Source organism: Mus musculus, chromosome 8, assembly GCF_000001635.26.
Source record: "Mus musculus strain C57BL/6J chromosome 8, GRCm38.p6 C57BL/6J".
Classification (NCBI taxonomy): domain Eukaryota; kingdom Metazoa; phylum Chordata; class Mammalia; order Rodentia; family Muridae; genus Mus; species Mus musculus.
In genome coordinates, this window is record NC_000074.6 from 76,902,153 (window position 1) to 76,925,825 (window position 23,673).

General features: G+C 40.7%; 1 protein-coding gene across 5 annotated transcripts in view; it reads left to right on the plus strand.

Moving 5' to 3' along the window:
• Positions 1-23,673, plus strand: part of Nr3c2 (nuclear receptor subfamily 3, group C, member 2) — a 346,930-nt gene that overhangs the window by 4,070 nt on the left and 319,187 nt on the right. For 2 of the 5 annotated variants that reach the window (XM_006530575.4, XM_006530576.4), the window contains exon 2: positions 6,118-7,876. In XM_006530575.4, the coding sequence (XP_006530638.1) occupies positions 6,120-7,876 (1,757 nt within the window). In that variant the 5' untranslated portion in view covers positions 6,118-6,119. Of the gene's footprint in view, positions 1-118; positions 389-4,440; positions 4,472-6,117; positions 7,877-23,673 lie in introns of those variants that run through there. The other 3 variants (XM_006530574.3, XM_006530577.4, NM_001083906.2) reach the window with 3 other exon arrangements.

A 23,673-nucleotide genomic window follows, 5' to 3' on the forward strand; every position in this document is an offset into this window, starting at 1 on the left:
GGCTCCAGCGGGCGGGACAGCGACCTGAACTTTCTGGACATGTGACCCGGTTTAAAAGGGCCGGCTTTCCACTCCCCCCTCGGGGCTTTCGCCCGCCCCCTCCTCTTGGCCCGCCCCGGCCCTGCCCCTGACCCCTCCCCTCAGCTCCTGCGCACCCGGGGTGTCATTGGGCCCGGGAGAAGAGAGCCAACTTCAGGCTGCTCAGAGGAAGCTTGTGCAAGTCACCTGGGCGCCAAGCGCTGCTGTCTTGGGCTCTCCCGCTGCAGGGAGAGCGGCACTTGCTGGCCTGGATGTGGTTGGATGTAGGGGGGCTCCGCAGCAGGGGTGTCGTGGAGGTGGCAAGCACTGCAACAGGTAGACGGCGAGAGGACGACCCTGGCCAAGGCAGGTGTGTAGGGGTGCGCAGTGGGGCGTCTCTGGTCCAGCCCGGTGTGCGACTGTGGCAAGGGTGGCTTGCACTTTGCAGGGAGAAGCCGCTGCGTAATCCGGAGGCACAGTCAGTATGGTTCTGTGTGCTTGTTGTTTTGTTTTGGTTTTTCATCCCCCACACCCTCCCCACCCCCACCCCCCCCCACCCCCGGCTGGCTGAGGACTATTTTGGGAAAGTTTGGCCACTTTGGATAAATGCCCTCTAAAGAGCGGCTTTTAACCGCCTTTGGCAGTGGGCGGTCTACCACCCTCCCCTTTCCCCAAAAATGAATTTCAGATCGTTTGGCTCTTGCAAATTTTAAAGGACGTTTGAATAATGTTTCTTTCATCTATCAATTGCGGAAGCTCCCCAGTCTGAGTGGGAGGTGTAGCCGATAAGGGCAGTTGAAGGAGCTAGATCACCATAGATCTTGTATGAACGAGGTCTGGAAAATCTTGCGTTCCCAGTTCCTTTATATTTGGGGAAACTCTAGGGGATTCTTAGGACAGGGACAGACAAGGGATGAAGCTACTTTGGGTGGCATCCTTTTCCAGATGGGTTTTAGGTACATGACTTTTCCTGCTGAATTTTTAAAAGACGAGGTTTAAATCATAATGCTTCATCATACCATCTGCTTTATTTATTTATCATATCGTAGTTCGGAAAACTTTTGCTAGCAGAAGAGTTATTAAAGCCGCTGAGTTTTAAAGACACCAAGCTGCATCTTAACATCGCGGGTCTTCACTCTGTAGGTACTGTTATTGGTGATATTTACATAGTAGTGATAACAGCATTCTCCATCTATGTAGTCCTCCCTTGGAGCTTTAATTCCACGTTTGACATCATGGCATGCTACCTACCATTTGTGTCATGAAATACTTTCGGGAGTTTAGGAGAGACTAAAGCTAAAGCAAAGCTTTTTCTTTTATGGAAAGCTTTTTCCTTAAAGGAAGAGGGCAGGTGAGAGGAGAGAGAGAGAGAGAGAGAGAGAGAGAGAGAGAGAGAGAGAGAGAGAGAGAGAGAGAGCAAGCTGATGCGGCTCATTGGGTCAAGCCAGTGAGCAGAACTCATGTGTGCTTGGCTCTAACTGGTTCTCCCACTCTCTTAGGTGACCTTGGCAGGTTTATCCTTCATCTATAAGAGGGGAAGGTAACAGTCTTGAAGAGCAGAGCAACTCAAACTAGTTTCCTGAAGTTATCTGCCTTCTAAAGCAGCCCTCAAGGATGGGTCTCTACTGTACCACTCCAGGACAGTAACATAACTGGGGAGAAGGGGGAAGATGCCATTAAGAAGCAGATATGTTTTGAGCAGCATTAAAAGTGAAAGTTTCCAGAAAAGATACAAATTCCCAAGAATCTCTAATAATTCCTGGGGGGAAAAAAAGAAACTACTTTGTTATGGAATAGGGCAATTTAACAGACTATGAAACAAAGTTTTAAACTGTTTCCTTTGTGCTAATAGTATTTAAGGAAATATATTATACATAATATATTTAATTTAATTTATGCATATATATACATAATTCTGAGCTCTAGAGAGATTTGTATACCTAGCATATGGCTCATTTAGGACAATAGTGGCAAGTGCCCCTCAGGATATTAGTGAGTCCTTTGCACACATACATGTAAACATGAGCACGTGTATGTGTATACACACACACACACACACACACACACACACACACACACACACACGTAAAGCCTGTTGGTGCTTTCCCTTATCTATGTGGATATTTTTGTGTTCCTTTTGCATGGAAATAAAGGTCCGCAATGGCCCAAGCGTCTCTGCTACAGTGTTTCTGGGAAGCTTAGAGGCCTGCTTTTCCCTAAGCTAGGTACTCATGGAACTCCCTGCTTTATTTTATACTTAGATAACAAAAACCTTTCCCTTTACCCTCAGGATAAAGTTTTATGAGGATCATACTCATCAAGCTGTATTTTTAGTATTCATTGGTAAGTTCAGGTTGACTGAAGTACTCTTCAAAGCCATGATCATTGTGTCAATTCTAAAATGTCAACCCCAGTTTCCTGGACAACACAGGAAATAAATTTCTAACCTAACTCATTTGTTTATTAAAAAAAATACTAAAATAATAACCGAGGAGAAGTCACCATAAAATATTTCAGTAATCCTATTTTAAAAGCATCTGCTCTTTACAACAGTGTTTACAGGGAAATCGTTCACGTGCCAGTTGTTGCCCACCCTTCTGGGTTGGTTGCCAACCATCTCTGTTTCCTTTGAGAGGTAGGTGAGGAGACAGATGACGATACCTTGAACAAAGCCAATTTAGATTCTAGCAAAGCGTCTGGCAAACTCTTCACCATATTCCTGTCCATAATTCTGTGAAATGCAGTTGCCTTTAGGAGAATGTTTTGGGAGTCCAGGGTTTGGAGAACCAGGACTTCAGAAGTTGATATCAGCTGTCTGATGTTAGCTGATAAGCTGCTTCCCTGTAGAGAAACTGTGGCTGGTGCCCACAGCTTCCAGGAAGGATTCTACTGTGAGCTTTAAGGAGATTTATAGACCTGGCATATGACTCATTTAGACAATAGTGACAAGAGCCCACTCGGGATATTAGTAGGTCCTCTCAACAACAACAACATGTACAGAGGTAAATTATTTTAGGGGTGCTGGATTAAAAGCACACTACTTTCTCCATTTTAAAATCTTCCAGGGCTTTTGAAATCCAGATTTTCATTGTGAGACCTCATAGAAAGCAGTGTTCACCTATCCCAGAAGAGAGTTGGGCTGGTGAAGTTCTGGAGAAGGGTCTATGTGAGTCCCCTTCAGACTCAGGGCAGACATCCCTGTTGCTTAGGATGGAGGGGAGGTTGAAGGCTACAGCTAGGAGAGTTGGAGGAGGTTCCTTGGGAAGCCTTCTAATGAGGAAACAAAGGGGCAACTTCCCTTGAAGGCCTTTGGGGAGCTCATGGTACAGGAGAGGCATATGAGTTTGGTGATGTAGAGTAGGATGCATATACACGAGTTCTCTTCTGAGCACACACATAGTTCTTGTGAAGGTTAATAGATTTGAACCAAAAACACATATATCTCAGCTGTATACATCAATCTTTGGGAGGGAAAGAACAGAATAGTCTCTGTACAAACAAGCAGCATGTAAAAATATTCACCCCATCTTCAAATTTATTGCTCTGACTAAATGAGTCTTCAGAAGAGTAAAAAATGCCCACTATTAGCAATGATTTGGGTCCTAGTTCATGTATGTGTGTGTGTATGTGTGTGCGTGTGTATGTGTGTGTGTGTGTGTGTGTGTGTGTGTTTCAACTTTTACTGGGTTTTTGTCCATATTTACCTTTTTTGGCTGAAATTGCCAGATTACTACCTCAATCTTTCTGATTTGATTTATTTTCTACTTTTTAGAAATTGATTTTTGATTAAGAATTAATAGAATAATGTTCTTTAAGTGAAAGCATACTACATAATTGGTAGGTTTTTAAGGTTCACAAATGGAGTATTGATTATAGTATAATAGTTAAACATTTTATTTGCATTTTACTGTCCATCTGGGACACAGTGGTAAAACTGATAGTTTCTAACTACTCATAATTTAAAATCTACTGTAGAATACAGAGAAGTCAGGGGCAATTGTGATACTCTGGCAATTTGTGCCTTACATTTCATTATAGAGGTTTGTGATGTGTAGTATCAATTATTTCGTTAAGTCCTTATATTATTTTGTAATGTTAATTTAAATTCTGTAGTAAAGGACTTCCTGGTCTTTTTTTTTTTTTTTTTTTTTTTAATAATCAGAGGGTTGGGGAGAAGGGGCTGGAGGTAAAGCAGAGAAAGGCTAGAAGGCCTGTAGTAGGCTTCATAGATAAAGAACTATAAACTTGGCAGGACATATAGATTTGAAAATATACGCAGGTGTGATTTTTAATACTAAGATGTACAGATAAGATATTTCTGGGCTGAATTAATTTTTCTACTGTGATCTGTTTTCTTTAGAGCAGTTGTCCAGGGATGATTTTGTTCTCTAGGTAATCTGCAGACTTTTTTTTTTTTTTTAGGGTGGTACTCTCAGCATCTCAGCATCTCAAGGTAGGAGACAGAGATCCTACTTAACATATTCCAGTGCATAGGGCAGCCTCCTCAATAAAATTATCTGCCTGCACGTGTCCTTAAGATCCAGGTTGAGAAACGCTGGTAAACAGAGAGAGCTGAGGTCAAATTCCAGCTCTTGCACATAGCTGTGTGGTCAGTGCAGCAGTCTCTCGCTTACATTGTTTCTTCACAGATTTTTGCTTTTGTGTATAGGTTTGTTTGTAAGGTTAAATAATATATCAAAAAGGCTTGTAATAGTGTGCTGAATTATATAGCATACAATAATTATGTGTACATAGTCTATTGTATCTGTTCATGAGCTAAATTTATCCATTAGAGCAGATGGAAATGAATGTATATTGACAGCATTCCCATGGGCTCCTTGAAAATGGAAATTAGGCCTGGTTGGGTTTTTTTGGTTGTTATTTTGTTTTTGTTTTTGTTTTTTTTTCACTTGTTGTCTTATTGGTTTTAGGGGGGTTGTTTTACTACAGATTCATGTAGCAAGTGCTAAGGACACATTTCTGAGTCAACACTTAAATGATCAGGGAGCCCTTCATCAGCTTCCTCCATTCGTGGTTGAGAGTAAAATGTTGGACAACTCGAACAGAGGTGTAGCTAGGCCAGGGAGCTTGTTAAAATTGTTTACTGACTAGAAAGAGCCAAATGCTGCTGGCCTATCTGGCAACAGCTCTGATCCATCCTCCAAGTCAGTTTATATATACTCATACTTTACAGAATTAAATTGACATTAAATTCTCATTAATATAAGAAATTATGTATATGTATATATATATATTAAAATATATAAAATTAAGAAAGTCTAACATTCTTAAAAAACAGTTGTTCAGTGACTTTTCCTATGACTATTCCTTTGGGAAGCACATATTTGGAAACACAACTTTAATTGCATTTTCATATCATTTATAATAAGGCCATGTATTTGGTCATGTGGAAGGCAGCTTTCATATGATTCAAAGTTCTCAAGACTTTGGATCATAAAGTTGGTTGTTAGTTTGTTTTGTTTTTGTATATAACAGAGCTCTATTATGGGTGAAAGTTTTGAGCAAGGAAGGAACCCAGACTCTTGCATAGAAGTGGAACCCAATCCATCCATCTATCTATCTATCTATCTATCTATCTATCTATCTATCTATCTATCTACCTATCTATCTACCTACCTACCTATCTATCCATCCATCAAACTATCTATCTATCCATTTATTTATTTATTTGGTTTTTGTTATTGTTGTTTTGTCACCATGCTTTTGGCTTTGTCTAGTCACCCATATTCTCCTTGGACTACCATATTAATTCCTAGGGTTATACTGAACATTATTTAATATTCAAGAAAGTTACCATTTGTAAATGTTCTTTACAAACTGCCAAGGCCCTATTATAGTGAGTTTTATTGAGACACAAAATTGCAATTGGTTCTTCTGGATTCTAAAGAAGTTAGAAGTGATATTCTGTTTGGGTGATATATTATGTCAGTACCCAAGAAGGTATATTTTAATGTAACTGAAGATATTGTTTATCTTAAGTCAAATATAAATTGTAGATCAAAAGGTACAATTTTAGACTGCCTTAGCATAATACTGTTGTTACTGACTCTAACAATTGAATATAAATCTGTTTGTTAGCTATGGAAACCAAAGGCTACCACAGTCTCCCTGAAGGCCTAGATATGGAAAGGCGCTGGAGTCAAGTGTCTCAGACCTTGGAGCGTTCTTCTCTTGGACCTGCAGAGAGGACCAATGAGAACAGCTACATGGAGATTGTCAACGTCAGCTGCGTTTCCGGTGCTACTCCGAACAACAGTACTCAAGGGAGCAGCAAAGAAAAACACGAATTACTCCCTTGTCTTCAGCAAGACAATAGTCGGTCTGGGATTTTGCCATCAGATATTAAAACTGAGCTGGAATCCAAGGAACTTTCAGCCACGGTGGCTGAGTCCATGGGTTTATACATGGATTCTGTGAGAGATGCCGAGTACACTTATGATCAGCAAAACCAACAAGGAAGCCTGAGCCCGGCAAAGATTTATCAAAACATGGAGCAGCTGGTGAAGTTTTACAAAGAGAATGGTCACAGGTCCTCCACACTGAGTGCTATAAGCAGGCCTTTGAGGTCATTCATGCCTGACTCTGGGACCTCCATGAATGGTGGGGCCTTGCGTGCCATCGTTAAGAGCCCAATCATCTGTCATGAGAAGAGCCCCTCTGTTTGCAGCCCGCTCAACATGCCGTCTTCAGTATGCAGCCCCGCGGGCATCAACTCCATGTCCTCCTCCACAGCTAGCTTTGGCAGTTTCCCAGTGCACAGTCCCATCACTCAAGGAACCTCACTGACATGCTCCCCCAGTGTTGAAAATAGAGGCTCAAGGTCACACAGCCCCGTACATGCGAGCAATGTGGGCTCTCCTCTTTCAAGTCCATTAAGCAGCATGAAATCCCCAATTTCCAGCCCTCCAAGTCACTGCAGTGTAAAATCTCCAGTATCCAGTCCAAACAATGTCCCTCTGCGCTCCTCTGTGTCAAGCCCGGCAAATCTTAACAATTCAAGGTGCTCTGTTTCCAGCCCTTCCAACACCAACAATAGATCTACACTCTCCAGCCCGACAGCTAGCACAGTGGGGTCCATTGGCAGCCCCATCAGCAATGCCTTCAGCTATACCACTTCAGGCGCTTCGGCTGGAGCCGGTGCCATCCAGGATATGGTTCCCAGTCCAGACACCCACGAGAAAGGTGCTCACGACGTTCCTTTCCCTAAGACAGAGGAAGTCGAGAAGGCCATTTCCAATGGTGTGACTGGTCAGCTCAACATTGTCCAGTACATAAAACCAGAACCAGATGGGGCTTTCAGCAGTTCCTGCCTAGGAGGAAACAACAAAATCAACCCCAGTTCTCCGTTCTCTGTACCAATAAAGCAAGAGTCAAGCAAGCACTCATGTTCAGGCGCCTCTTTTAAAGGGAACCCCACAGTCAACCCATTTCCATTCATGGATGGCTCGTACTTTTCTTTTATGGATGATAAAGACTATTATTCCCTATCAGGAATCTTAGGACCACCTGTGCCCGGCTTTGATAGTAGCTGTGAAGGCAGTGCGTTCCCGGGGGGGATTAAGCAAGAACCAGATGATGGGAGCTATTTCCCTGAAACCAGCATCCCATCATCTGCCATCATTGGTGTGAATTCAGGTGGACAGTCCTTTCACTACCGGATTGGTGCTCAAGGTACAATATCTTTATCACGGTCACCTAGAGACCAATCTTTCCAACACTTGAGTTCCTTTCCGCCTGTCAATGCATTAGTGGAGTCATGGAAACCACACGGTGACCTGTCATCTAGGAGAAGTGATGGGTACCCGGTCCTAGAGTACATTCCAGAAAACGTGTCAAGGTAAGTTGATTTGTTTTGTAATCCTTTCTCTCCTATCCCCTTGCTTACTGCCCCTCCCTGCCCCATCTCTGAAAATCATGGTTTTGTAAATTGGTATAGCCTGTCTTTATCTTTGTGATGGAGAAATTGAGACACATTTCAAAGTATCACTGTTTAACTTTTGTTTAAGGATGGTCATTTTGTGCTCTTCCTTGGATTATTGATATAGCACTGTTTTTTAAAGTAGAGGGACAAAATATTCTTAAGATCTTCTAGAAGATGTTTGTGTTGACTTTGAAGAAACACATGCATAGGCATCTCCCTGTTGTCTCTTTTAGGTGCTTGGAAAATGTTTATTTTGTACTATCAGTTCCTATATTTATGTTAGCAGGCTAGTGTTCATTCCCCCCCCCCCCTTTTCTGTTTGCTGGTTCACAGAGACTGTATTGAATTACTTCCTCATGGCCTTAGTCTCCTTTTTATGTTAAATCCTTTAGTAACTACTTCAATAGTTGTGAAAAATAGAACAGAACCACAAATCTGTTACCTACATGCTTCCTTCTGTCACTATTTTAAAGGAAAGCCTTGTTGGGGGTGGGGGGTTGGTAAGGCTAATTAGATGAAAGTTGTGGTTTCCTGTTCAAATAAATTATTTCCTTAACTGTGAAGACCTTTACAGACTTAGCCATCTAAAAGCACTTAGTGGACAATCTTACTTTTTTATGTTGGAAATGAAATATGTCACCATAGTTATGAATTGATTCATTTATAGTTTATGAGATCTACAAGCACACATACTCTGTTTACTGTAAAATATGTCCTGGTTTTCCTTGATGTAGAGACTGTATTAGAGATGTTTAGAAAAACAAGGAAGAGGTTTTAGATGTGAGTGTAAAGGGTGGTTCTTATTTATGCAATGAGTACTTGCATTGGACTTTGCTTCAATTCTGGTTTTATTACATGGATGTGATAAGTGGGCCTTTTGTAGAATATATAAACTATAACTTTTCTGACTACAGTTTATTCCTTTGGAATCTAAGGACATGTGGGTATTTCCCTTCATTTCCTTAAACCTTTATTTTGTGAAAAATATTTCCATTTTATTAACAGACTATAAGGCATATCTACAGTCTTATATCTTTTACTGTTTTCTTTTTCAAACACAAAGCAAAAAACTTTTGGTTTGAGGGTTCTTCTCCTTATCAGTGGCTCAAACCTTTCTCTCCTTACTTTTATAGAAGTAAATGTTCCACAAAGAAGACATTCTTAACAGTTGTTCATAGCACAGAATGCCATATTCCACCATTGAGTCTCAGTCCCCTCCTGATTACCCAGGAACCCATATCCTTAGGCATATATATCATGGGTATCAGCACTCAGCCTGTTATCATGCACATTCAAAGTGTTTGCTTCCTCCTGTAAATACAGAAAAAGGGAATCCTTTCTGCTTGTGCATTTGCTGGCTCTGTGTCAATTAAGATTAGGCCTTCCACATCTCATTGGAAAATATCTAGTGTTGCTTGCTGTCCTGTAGATTGAGAAGTCTTCACAACTTTCTCTGGTGAAGGTCACCCTGTTTGTTTTGCTCAAGGATCAATGGGTATATAGGCTGTTTTCTAGATTTTGGTATACACTTATAATAATTTTTATGCATGTTTCATCACTCGTCTCTTTCTTTGTCTCTTTTTAGACAAAGTCTGATTTTTCCTTTTTTTTTTCACTTATGATGATAATATCCCATTTCAAGGAATGTTGGGTAAATTAAAGACTTGATGCTTGTGATAAATCAAGGACATGTACATTGCCTCTGGGTCTTAGTAACAGCCCTCCTCTCAGGAAAACGTATTTTAAAAATTTCAGAGTAGGATAGGGGATTTCCAAGACCTTCACAAGGAGGTTCATGAATTCATACATCAGGAGTGCAGGATGGAGCAATGGGTACTCATGTAGTGATGTGTGAGTAGCTTGGGCCTGGTTCAGTCCACACTGTAACTATTCAGCATCCATTATTACCATGACAGCACTCAGTGTCCGGTTTTGCCGAGATCCCAAAGAATCATGCTGCAAGGATCCTAACACACCAGGAAAGCATCCTTCCTGTTTCTAAGAAATTCATGTGAGGTTATACTTTGTTTTTTTCACATTCATGGAACAAATCATTAGTCTATGTTGATGCAGGAGTTGATATGAAAATCTGGCTCTCATATGAAAAGAAGACAATAGACTTGCCATGAAAAAAAATGGCCAACTGCTTCACCAAAGTTTATCATTTGGAGAAATAAAGGTATTTTTCACAAACTTATGTTTATATTAGTATGTAATAGTTCTCCATGAGTTAAATAGCCATTTCTGCTTATAATTTAATTTTGTTATAATTTACATAAACAAGGGTTTCATTTTAATTATTCTTTTGAATCTTTGGTACATTTTTGTTTTGAGATCTTTATGCTATCTAACCAAGCCTTTAGGCTCACTGATTTCAGCCTCCCTCCCAGATGCTGAGGAAGCAGGCACCACCAGGCTTCCCTGCTCCTACTTGTTAAGCATAAGAATGGAGGTGCTTCTAACATAGAAGCTGATCATCGCTGGTCTGCCCCACTGTTCTCCACAAGTTTTGAAACTTGAAAGGTGATGCAGTTGGTATTAGTCTACTGAGTACTGTCTGGAAAGAGTATCTTATTCAAGTAAGAAAAATGACTAGATTCTTTCTTTAGGCCAACAGAAAGGAGGACTGGCCACGATGTGCGGGTTGTCTTCCCTGTGTGGGCATTCTCAGGGAGCAGTGACTAAAGTCATTGCTTTGTTAATCATTCCCAGGGAAGGGGTTGAGTTCCAAGTTGTAAAGTAAATTATGACAAAGCGAAATGTAAAGCCTTCAGGTGGACACTGGACCTGGTGTGTCATGTGGGTTAGAGTTTCCTGTCAGCCTCAGTGCAAACAAAGCTGTGACCCCTGGTGAGTCACCATCTCTCCAGGTCTCAGTGTCTTTGTTTTAAAGTGAAGGAGTTAAACATGATTCTCTGTGGAGTCTGCCCAATAACATGATAGAGACTTCCTTTAGAGGCTCAGAAGAGTTTCTCTTGATACAATGTCAATCTGATCTCTAATAATTTTGTTTTTCACGCACATCTCTCTAACTATATCCTTATCTGGGTGAAAAAAATCTCTGCCATGTCAGAGTGAGCATAGGTGGGGGTGACCTTTCATTGAAAAGTTGAGACATTTTTTGGTCCTGTTTTTTTAATCCAGTATTTCCTTTTATAAAATTCAACACCTGCTATGAATTCCTTGTTCTTTTTATTTGCATTATTCCTGGCTCACGCCGGTCATTCTGTTGACACAACACTGGCTGTTTATGGCGATAACCATAGTCACTTTGATAGTCTCATAATGCAGTGCTAACATTGACTTAGACTTTTGAATATAAAGTCCACTGTTTCAAAGGGCATAGACTCGTGGGTTCCAATACAAGCAATTAAGTACTTACCATACTCTGTAGTTTTCTTCATAACAGAAGAGAACATTTCAGTACACCTCAGGTCATTGCTTTTGTCAATCATCCTTGGCTTTTTTTTTTCCTTTTTAATTTAAATTTACTTTGTCGGATGACATAAAAGCCTCAGAATTCAAGAAGTTTGTGCCAAGTTTTCCCTATCAGTAAACTTTCCAGATAAGCTGCAGAGATATAAGAAACTACATGCTGAGAACTACAGAAACAGAGTGGATTTGGTGGAGGCATGTTGTGTGTGTGAACAGCGGTGGCAACTACCAGAAACGTATTCAGCCTTGCCTGGGACCTCGGGACTGAAAACATGCAGCATGCTGTCCCTTATTTGTCTCATGGTGTTTTGACTTCGAACATGGCTAACATATCTATATGTCTCATACTGTTTTGACTTTGAACATGGCTAACATATCACTATGTTACATACTGTTTTGACTTTAAAGATGGCTAACGTATCTACAATTTCTCTAGGCGAGTTTTTACAAAAACTGTTGTTGAGATGACTCTCAAATGAGACTTGCTTGTCCTGAAAGTTCAGTTACTTTCCTTTATATATGTTGTTTCTGGAGAATCTGTTGATCATTTTACTGGGAAAACAAACCAATATAAAACAAAACAAGCGTTCTATCGTGTACAAAGCACTGTGACAATGTATTTCTGTTAAGTCTTGCTTCTCACATTACAAATGTCTCGGATTTAAATCCCAGCACATCTGCCTTTTCACACTTAAACATGCTCTATTAAGTGTCATGCTTAGATATGAATATTGAACTAAAATCCATAGGTACAGTTAGAGTAATTAAGCAATTTCACCTTAAGGTAGTTTTCAACCTTGTGATCTGTTGGAACCAGGGCCTGGGGATTTATCACTTCTAGATTTGAAGCCTTTTGCTGTATTGAAATTCTGGGTGTGCCCAGCCTCGCCTGTCCTTAAATGACAAAGTAAGGACAGATGTTATATCGCTGCCATAATTTCAGGGCAACATTAGGCTTCCCTCAGTGTTTTGATGCCTTTATATTTTGCCTCCTAAATAATACCCTTTCTCCTTTCAGATGTTGCTTTTTGTTTCCCATTGCTCATCTGGCAAAAAAAAAAAAAAAAAAAAAAAAAAAAAGTTCAATCTTGCTGCTACTAAATATTGTATCCTTTTTCTTTTACTTTCTAAACTCAAGTATAGAAAAAATTATGCTTCTTGATAATGCTTAAATATACATATTAACTTGGATGAACTGATCCAAAACTTATTAATTGAAACCAAGGAAATTTTTGAGAACAGTGCAGTCAGTAGACAGTGTTCTCAAGAGACATATCTTTATTCTAAACCTGAGGGCTTCTGGTTTGAAGCTTGTGAGTTGTAGGCTTCACTTTAGGTTTAAGAATTTTATTTTGTTCTTTGTGAAGTTAGCATGTAATTCCAAATCAACATTTGTTACTTAAGTGATATTCTAGAAACAGCCAGATTTAGGACTGTTCATGGTATGGCCAAAGCCCAGATTTCTAAGTTGAGAGGGTATGTATTCCGTTGTAGAAAGAAAAGACTCTATTCAAGGAAGGATATAGGCTAAGTAGACAATGAATGGAACTATGAAAAAGTCAATGCCTGTGGTAACGAGGCTCAGATAGCCACAGTCTTGATTTGTAACCTTGGCCATGACTTTAACCATTGAGAAGGATCACAGTGCTGAGTGGCTTCACCTCATGCCTTAGTTATTATTGAGAGAAATCTCTACAAAATCACAGTATGAGATAGAGTGAAAGGTAGTTGTAAGGGGCAGAGTTGACTGGGTATTCCGGCTGAGGGAGATGGTGTGGCCTAACCTGGGAAATGGAGAGTTGAAGGAGACCGTCAGAGTAAGTGTTTTTCACTTATTCTTAGAAAATTTGTAAGAAGTGGATACTTACCCATGTGGGGAATTCTGGAGCTGAGCAGATCAAGCTGTGCTGCTGGGAAGGAGGAGTGAGTGGGTGGGGAGAAGAAGCCAGACACAGGTTATTTGGAACCAGAATGGAGTTGAACTTGAGAGTTAGAGTAAGGAGTTATTACCCAATGTGGTATGTAAGGAAAAGTGTTCTAAATGCTGGGGCAGGAACAGGGAAGTAGGGTGCACTGCAGTGAATGTGGGGTGACCTTAGCTGTGCAGGAGCATGGAAGACTTTAAAGAAGTAACACAGCCCTGTTGAAGAGTGGGGACTTGCCTCTCTGGAGCAAGATACTCACCATAATGGAAAAAAGAGGGCAGGTTTGAAATAGTACAAAATTATTTTGTGTGTGTGCTTATGCTGTGTGGAAAACCATTTTCTGGAAAGATATAACACGTGTGTACTCACCCCAGATAGGGAACCAACAACAGATCAGATACCACCAAAGTCCAACTTTCTGAGCCATGAATTTTATTCAACTGAATTTCAGGAGCAGAAATAACTCAAAAACAGATTCATCACCAAAGCCCATTCCAGGATGGGTGAGATGGCTCATGCGGCTGGGAACCTGGAGCATTAGCACAGCCTGAGGGCAGCTCGTCTGTTTGAAGAGGGTCAGTGAGGGTGCTGTGATCAGTCTAACTGTATTCCATGTAGCTTAGCTGGTCTTTTCTTCTTCCAGGCAACTGGTCTGGGCTTGGGGTCTTCTTTACAGCTCAACTTTGCTTCACCTGATGGGGACTTTCAGCTTTTATTGCTTACCCTGACAGGGCAGGGCCTAGTAAGTATGGTCAGTTTCAGAAACTTCCCGAAGCTATTTTGAGTCATTAACCATCCTGCTTAAAGGAGATTTCTGCAGGATGGACTGTTTCTAACCCTGAGGGCAATGTTATACAACAGAATGTCTGTGTACATGCATGTAGACACCAGAGGTCAACCAAGAATGCCATTCCTCAGGCACCATCCACTTTGTTTTTACAGACAGTCTCTTAGTGCTCAAAGCTTCACATATTACAGTAGATTCACAGGGCAGCAAGCCTCAGGGATCAACTCCCTCCATGTCCTAGGTCCTAAGATTACAAGTCAGTGCCACTGTGCCAAGCTTTTTTATTTTTAACATGAGTTCTTTGGATCAAATTCAATCCCTAATGCTTGCACCATTGTAAGCCCCTCGAAGTACTGGCCAGGTCCCGCCTCCTGACTGCTCTAAAGGCCTTAATGGCTGTTTCCAGCCCCTCCAAAGGCAAACAGCCAAGTTCTGCCCTCCAGAGGGGAGGCGGGTGGAACAAGACAAGGCAAGAGAATCCTACCAAACACTTAGATCAAAATTCTACCAATCCCTGGGCTTGCCCCAAGATCAGGACACCCTAGAAAGCTCTCACCCCTCTCACAAGAAACTGTAAGAGCCAAGGCAGCCACCCTCTTGTGCCTTTCCCAATAAATCTCTTGGGTGAGGTTTGTGGTATGGAAGGACTTTGGTGTATATGGTAGCTCTTGACTACCAGGATACCTTTCTCTTCAGAGCTGCAGCACTTATGCGCACAGTACATATTTTACCTTCTGTGCTCCAAAATTGAATCTTGTATAAAGAATATTTCAGAATTATAAAAATTTGCCCAAGAAGTCTATCAAAAAGAACACCTGAAAATAAGAACTGTCTCTGTACAACTCGCATGACTACCATCAAAACCAAGAAATGGTTACTTACAAATTGTCAGCATTTACCAGCAGACCTCATTATGTTTTTACCAGTTGTCCCAATGATGACTCTTTCAAGAAAATGACCTAGTTTAGAACTTAGTGCTACGATAACTGGTCATATCTCTTCTTCTCTCTTGGTCTGGGAGAGTGACCCAGTCTTTTCTAAGCTATATGACCTTTAAAAAATTGTATTTATTAATTTTGTAGATATGTGATTTGAGTCATGTTTGTTGAGGAATTAAAATAAGCCATATCTATATGCAGAATATTTAACACCTTTTTAAAGGCAAAGCACCTAAGTTTCTTCTCCCTATCTTTCTAGTATGTACGGTACACAGTCAAAATGGATAGCCAAGCACCCTATGTCAACAGCACACAGGAACTTCTCAGATATGAATCTTTAAGACAGAACCTGATGACCCACCTCTTTCCCATCCCTCTCCTTCACCTCCACTCTCCAGCCTCTGGGAGCCAATAGTCTATTCTCAACATCCGTGACAACAGCACTTAGAATCCACATATGAGTGAGCTCATTTGATAGTGGCCTTTCAGAGCCTGACTTACTTCACTCGTCTGAATGATCTCCAGCTCCATTTATGTTGTCCCGATGACTGACAGTATGCTGTTTTTTGTAACTGAAGCCTTTGTATTGTATATACATACTATATTATTTATCTACCTGTCTATTGAGTTGATGAACACTTAAGCTGCTGCCTTTTCTTGTCTGTCATGCACAGTGCTCAAATGAACACAGGAGTGCATATGACTCTTCAACATACTGGGTTTGTTCTCTTTGTGTGTATCCAGGATTGGAGTTGCTGGATCCTATGCCAGCAGCTGTTTGTTTGTGTTTGTCTGTTTTTTTAGGTTTTGCTTGGTTTTTTTTTTCATTGTTGATGTTGTTTTGTTTTGTTTTTAAGAAAACCCAATAGTCCTTTCTATAATGGCTATAAAATTCAAGGGTGCAATTTCATACATCCTTGCCCATAGTTTTTGATAATAGTTATTCTTACATGGTGATTTAAATGTGTATTTTCTAGTGTTGTTTAATATTTTTCACATACCTCTTGGCTATTTAACCTACTCTTTTAAGAAATGTTTTCTTGGATCTATTGGTTAGTTTTTACCTTTATTTTTGAGATTATAATTATATCATTTTTACTCTCTTTTAAAAGTTTTATATTTCTTATGTGGTCTGGATATTAAACCTTTCAGAAATGTAGTCAGGAAACTTTCCTGCACATTCTATAGGGTTTTTCTCTTTACTTTGATGAAATTTTCTTAGGCAAGTGAAAGCATTTTAAGCCCATTTGTCTAGATTTGCTTTAGTAGAGTATTTTTTGCACAGAGCCCCTGCCTGTCGCCGTGCCCACCAGTGTTTTCCTGGGTAGTTTTATTGTGGTTACTTAGATCCCAGGGATGCAGAAGTAAGCCTGCACCCTTGGTGCTGTGTCTGTGAAGAGCCTGTGGTTCTGACTCACCTGCCTACTGTACACTTAGGACTCTCAACTTTAGGTTCTATCTTCCAGGCTTTCCCTGGTAAATTGATGACTATTCTTTAAAAACTAGGTCTTTTATTAAAAAAATTAAAAAGTCCTTCAAAGGCATCAAAATATTTCATTCTTTCTCAAACTCTGATTACTCACTTAAAAAAATTTTACATGGCATCATTGCTTCTTAATTTACGCCATAGATTCTAGCCTGTTTGATAGTTCAGACTGGTACTGAAAACACAGAGGAGCCCATTACAGCCAGTCTCTATATCCCTTTGCCATAAGTCCATCATTCTTTGAGCATTTTTGTTGTCTTGCTTTTAGTCCATCTTGCACTTTTTTGTTCTGATCTTGGAATTAACTATCTCACTGAGGAGTACACCACCCCTGAAGATGTTCTTTCTCTGATTGTAGCTCTACTCCACATTCTAGAGCATAAGTACACACACACAGACACACACACACACGGACACATGGATACAGACACTGACACCTGGGTCCTGTCTCCCTTGCTGAAATGCCATTATCTTGTATGACACCTCATACAGAGATGCACACCTTTTTCTGCTTGGACTCCTCATCCATATTGGGTATCAGAGCTCCATTCTAGACTACCATGGATAGCCATCACTTCCCTCCTCTAGGAATAGTCCTATTTTCTCGTTTACTTGAGGAACAAATTGTTAAAAAAAAAAAAAGGAAGAATATGGTGTCTAAACATACAGCAAAAAAAAAAAAAATGCTATGAGTATGTCATGAATATTTGTGCACAATGAAGAGAAACAGAAAAGTCCAGGGGCTGGAGAGATAGCCCAGTGGTTAATTAAGAGTACTTGCTGCCCTGCCAGGAGACCTGAGTTCCATTTTCAGAAACCCACATTTCAGGGCTCACAACCACTTGTAACTTTACCTTGAAAATATCTAACACTCTCTTCTGGCCACCACTGGCACTCGGCCACATGATATTCATTTGTACATATACACATTAAAAAAAAAAAAAACAGAAACGGTCAATCTAGAAGAACTGGCTTAGAGAAGTGATGGTGCCTTGGTGTGGTGATTTGAATAAGAATGGTCCCACATGCTCAAAGATTGAATGCTTTGTTAACAGGGAATGGAGCTATTAGGAGGTGTGGCTTTATTGGAGGAAGGGAGTCCCTCTGGGTGAGGTTTATGGTTTCAAATGCTCAAGCCAGGCCCAGTGGCTCTCTCTCTCTCTCTCTCTTTTCTTGCTCTCAGAGAAGTCTAACTCTCAACTACCTCTCCAGCACCATGTCTGCCTGCCTGCCTGCCACCATGCTTCTTGCTATGCTGATAATGGACTAAGCCTCTGAAACTGTAAGCAAGCTCCAATTAGATGGTGTCTCTTTACAGCAGTAGAAAATTGACTAAGATACTTTATTACTTGAGTTTTTTAATACTAGCATTTCTTCTAATTGTGGATGGCTTATATGGGTGTTGAACAGACTGTGTGAAGGCCTCTTTGCAGAAGTATCTACTGTGAATGTCATGATGGATGCATTCGGCTAGGAACTTGAAATGAATCCCTAATATGTGCACCATATCATAATAAAGGAGATGGAAATTATTTAGAATAGCACAGAATTGATACATGAATGCCAAAGCTAAGAATTGTTGTTAGCCTTGGAAGCAAGTAGAAGAGTTTTTAAGATTATAAACCCAACCCATCATGGCTATAGATCCCAAGGTCACTGCCCAGAGAAATTACATGTGTTTTCCATGACCATACATGGTAGTTAGTTACAAGCTGTGGTAGAATCCTGTCCTCTGTCTCTCTGTTGCCTTATACTTCTCTGTCGGGAGGAGATAATGGCGCCATAGACTAGCAATTAGGTCTACAGGTACCGAAAAATGAGCTGGGGACAGGAGTGCCAGGCGTTTTGAGGAGGGACTCCTTAGAGTGGTGGAATTGGGAGTCAGGTTGTGATCAAAGGAGAAGCAATATAGAGAAGAAATATGAGATGCTAATGTCCTCCAGACATCTGTTTTGGTGACAAAGGTCAAATGAATGGGGGAGGGGGAGAGATAATAATACAAAGAATGAATGGGGGAGGGGGAGATAATAATACAAAGAATGAATGGGGGAGGGGGAGATAATAATACAAAGAATGAATGGGGGAGGGGGAGAGATAATAATACAAAGAATGAATGGGGGAGGGGGAGATAATAATACAAAGAATGAATGGGGGAGGGGGAGATAATAATACAAAGAAGCAGTCAGAGCAGAGTTAGGGTGTGATTCTGCAAGGTCAACTGAAGGGCAATGGGGTTGTCTGGGATTAAAAAGGTGGGAGGAGAGTGGACAGGAGAGCAGATGGTAAGAGAAGGTGAGGGCAGGAAGGAGCCTATAGTAGGCCTCGGCCACCAAGTGCTTAACTTGCAGATAGGACCCATTTTGCAAATACAGAAACAGAGACAGGATACATGCTTAGCCCAATGCCACCCAACTAAGGTAAATGGGAAACAACACTGATGGTTGAAAGAGAAGAAATGCGTAGCCTGGTGGAGGTTTTAAAGATGTAAATCAGTTGTGTGACCAAGATAAATCTTCCGCTGGCTTCTCATTAAAGGGACAATAAAGCACAAAAATTGAGGGTCTTAGTTTCTCAGCCCCAAACTGTTGAAGTTATCTCTTTTTTTTCTTTCTTGTCTCTTGCCTGCCCTGAACTCTCTGTGACTCCAAGGATCTAACTCCATCTGCTGTTTATAGGGCCTCTACTAAAATTTCTCTGCCTCCAGATTTTTGTTTCTTTCTGTTCACTAAGGTTCAGTTCAGATGTCATCACCCACAGTGTCCACCCTCCCAGCCATTTTAGTCTAAGGGGCAACCTAGTGTCCTCCAGATACACACCATGGGAGAAGACTCATTACATTCTGTCTAGCTAGGGCTGTGCCTAGAGTGTAAGCCTTAGGGTCACCAGAACCCAGCTATGTCCAGAGCACTTGCTGGAGGTAGAGTGAAGGAATGAGCTCCCTAGCAGACAGACTTGAGGTGGGTTTGTGCACAGAATCACTAGGTAAATAGCGGTGATGTTTATATAGTTGTGAAATTATTGTCAAATGACACTGTAAATTCTATACGTTAGCTAAAAAAAAATCGTAGCATCTATCAGCACATTTTAGAGATGTTCATAAAGTAATCAAGAATGTGGTTTTGTTTTTCTCATTTCATACAAAAGAGTAATTTGTAATTACGTTTTCTGAGCTAATTGGTAACATATGCCCTTGGATTTTATTTTGAGGTTCCTTAAAAAAAATCAAACAGAAAAATTATTCTTTGGCTATGACATTCTGTATGTTTTTCTGGACGTGCAATTATTTACCAGCAACTAATCAAGATGCATAAGACTTGCCTAACCCCCCAAGTCCCGTCCTGTGGTCCCCTTTCATTAAACCCCTCCCTCATTTCCAAGCCTTAGTGACCCTCATGTGCAACTTGGATTTATTCTGGAATTTCTTATATGAATACATTGTATTTGCAACATTTCCAGTCCTTCCTCTCTCATTCCAACTTCTCCCATCTCCAACCCCTTCAACTTCATAATCTCTTTGATAACTATCACCTTAAGCATGCATGCTCTCTCTCTCTCTCTCTCTCTCTCTCTCTCTCTCTCTCTCTCTCTCTCTCACACACACACACACACACACACACACACACACACACACACATGCATGTGTGCCGTGTACCACACATAAACTATATACCAAGTCTATTTAGTGTTGTCCTGTGTTTAGAGTTGACCACTTTAGATTGGATTCCTTATCAGGGAATTTGCGCTTCTTGCAGTAAAACCTGACTTGCGTTGACAAGTGACAGGTGTGGTCATTGTGCAGACCTTGTTCACACAACCATATTGTTGAGATTTCGTGGATGCAGAGACCCTGTCATGTCTCTCACTGTGGGCATCCTGGTCTTGTCTCTTACAGCCTCGACCCCTTCTTCTGCAGTGTTCTCTGAGCCTTAGATAAAGGGCTTGTGTTGTAGAGGTGCCAACTAGGAATGAGTACTTATTCTCTGTATTCCCATCAGTTGTGAATCTCTAGCCTTTGTGTGACGCAAAAGTAAGCTTCTTTAGTGATGAGAACTACATTTACCTGTGGGGAGGGGGATAAATATTTAGTATCCAGTTAGGAGTTATATTTTTTATTTAGAAAAATTACAGTAATAAGCTATCATCTTGGGTCTATGACCTTATCAGCCCTGGCTTCTTGGTCAGATTTACAGTACCAGACATGAATCCCTTTCTACTGCATAGGCCTCAAGTCCAGTCATACAGTTGTTGGCTACCCTGAGATATTTGTACCACTATTCTGTCGCTTGGGTTATAGTCTCCTAGATTAGTAGATAAGTGGGATAATGACTCAAGTAGCCGTTTGGATCTGGCTGGATTCACTTACAATGTGCTTGAAATCCAAGCATGCTATTGTATGTATCAGTATTCACTTATTTTTATTACTGACTAATATTCCATTTATGGCTGAACCACATTCTGTTTATCTATTTAGATGTCTCTGAGAATTTCAGTTCTTGCTGGTTTATTCTGCTACACATAAAAGATGGTTTAAACGTTGATATGCAAATCCTTACGTAGATGTATGTTTTTGTTTTTCTTTAGTATCCTAAAGCAGATTGGCTAGATTAGAAGGTATATGCAACTTTAATTTTTATAAGTGATCAAATTGTTTGCAAAGTGGTTTTAACATTTTATATTCCAACCAGCAGTGCATAAAGCTTTTAGTCCACTGCATCCTTGCCAACACTTGGGAAAGTGAAAGAGTTTTGACTTCTGACATTATAATAACTGTATGCTTATTGTATGTCTTAATTGATGTCTTATTGTAGCCTAAACTGACAATACCTGACATGTAAATGATCCTGCTTACCTGGCCATGTTTTATCATGCATGTGCCCATCTATCAAGCCTATTCATACTTGGACCCATTTTTATTAGGTTACTTTCTTTTTCTGCTTTTCTCTCCTTGTCTTTTCTTTCTTGTGTTTTGTTATTTGTGTTGTGAACTGTTTTATTACATTTTAATTTTGTGTATGCTTGAGCAGTGTGCATGTTCCCAAGCACACATGTAGAGAGCAAGGGATGATCTTCAGGAGTCTGTTCTCTCCTGTCTTCATGTGAGTCCTAGGGATTGAGCTCAGGTTGTTGGTTCACTGGATAGCCATCCTTCCCTGTGAGCCACGTTGTTGGCCTAATCCATGCATTTTACTGTTAGAGCTTTGAGAGAAGACTTAGACTAAGAAAAATAGCTATTTAAAAATTCTATATTGTTAATGAATGGCACGTGTGTACCACTACAGACACATGTGTGCACACACATGTGCACCTCCACACACATGCACATCTACACACACACACACACACACACACACACACACACAATGAGCATGTCCACATACCAAATGGAAAATTCTGCATTGTCAGTGGGTAGGTGAAATGATAGGCTATCTGCAAATTATTTAGTACCAAACAGTGTGTTCATAATGTGAATGAACCAAATGTATCTTACCATCCCTGTCTAGTTGGAGAAGAAGGCTCTAATGAGTGTGCATAGCCTTTTCCTGTTCCCTAATTATGTGTTTGGTTGTGTGCCACTGATAGGAAGTGTTACCAAAGATTGGAAAAGGAAGAGTTCTGTGTGGGCTGCAAAGTCAAGGAAGCGTTCTTTATATGGGAGGTGAGATCCAGTTGACATTTGAAGATTGGTATTTGGCGGTGAGTGGGGAGGGTGTTCAAGGATCCGCAATAGCACAGTCTGACTGAGCACATAGCACAGACAGAGCCTGTTTGGAGGCGATTAATGGTTTGGAGAACTTAGATTATAGAAATCTGTGACTGCTGGAATGAAGTATTGGGCCTTATTAGAGTTTGAATATGATATATCCCCTGTAAACTCACATGTTGAGGGCTTTGGACATGCTATTGGCACTATATGGGGGAGTTCTGAAGACTTTAGGAGGTGGAACAAGCTAGAAGAAGTAGGTCACTGGAGGCATGCTCTTAAGGGTGTCACCTGTCCTTGGCCCCCTTTGATTTCTTTGTCTCTGCTTTGACCTCCATCACTTCAACAGCTCTTCTTCACCAAGCCCTTCCTAGCATGATGGCTGAAATCTTAAGAACCTGAAGCACAACAAATTGCTCCTCTATTTTAAACTCTTTCCCTTGGGTATCACACAAGACTGGCTGACATAGTTTTAATGGAACACAAGTCACCATGGATTTATTTTTTACATTGTTTAATTTTTTATTTGATATTTTCTTTATTTACATTTCAAATGTTATCCCCTTTCCTAGTTTCCTCTCCGAAAATCCCCTATCCCCTCCACCTCCTCCTTCTCCCCAACCCACCCACCCACTCCTGCTTCCTGGCCCTGGCATTCTCCTATACTGGGGCATGGAACCTTCACAAGACCAAAGGCCTCTCCTCCCATTGATGACTGACTAGGCCATCCTCTGCAACATCTGCACCTAGAGACATGAGTTTCACCATGTGGCATGAAAGGGTAGAAAGGTTAATCTGGTAAGAGAACTAGGGACTAGCTATGGAGGTAGAACACAGTGGAGCGGTGGCTATATGGCTAATTCAGGCTGAATATGAGCTCCAGTGGTCAGGTTTTAGATAAGGAATAGAAGCTTACTGGTAGTTTAAAGAAATAAATGATTGAGTGTCGTTTTACCTGCCCTCTAACCTACCTATTTCTACGGTAACAATAAACTATGGTGGTTATTGTCAACATAAAAATAGTTTTCCAAAGATAATTGGAAAGAGAAACAACAACAAAAACAAAAACAAAAAACAAAAACAAACAAACAAAAAAACATGGTACAGGAACAATAGCAACTTGCAAGCAAAAATTGTGGAATTAATATAAAACAGGCTGACTTAGGCAGTGTTCTATTGCTGAGAAGAGACACCATGGCCAGAGCAACTCTTATAAAAGAACACATTTAATTGAGAGCTTGCTTACAGCTTCAGAGGATTAGTCCATTATTATGTGATCAGGGAGCATGGTAGCACACAGCACTGGAGCAGATCTGAGAGCTACATCCTGGTCCACAGGCAGAAAGAAGACAGTGAGCCTGGTGTGTCTTCTGAAACATCAAAGTTCATTCCCAGTGGCATAATTCCTCCAATAAGACCACACCTCCTAATCCTTCTCATC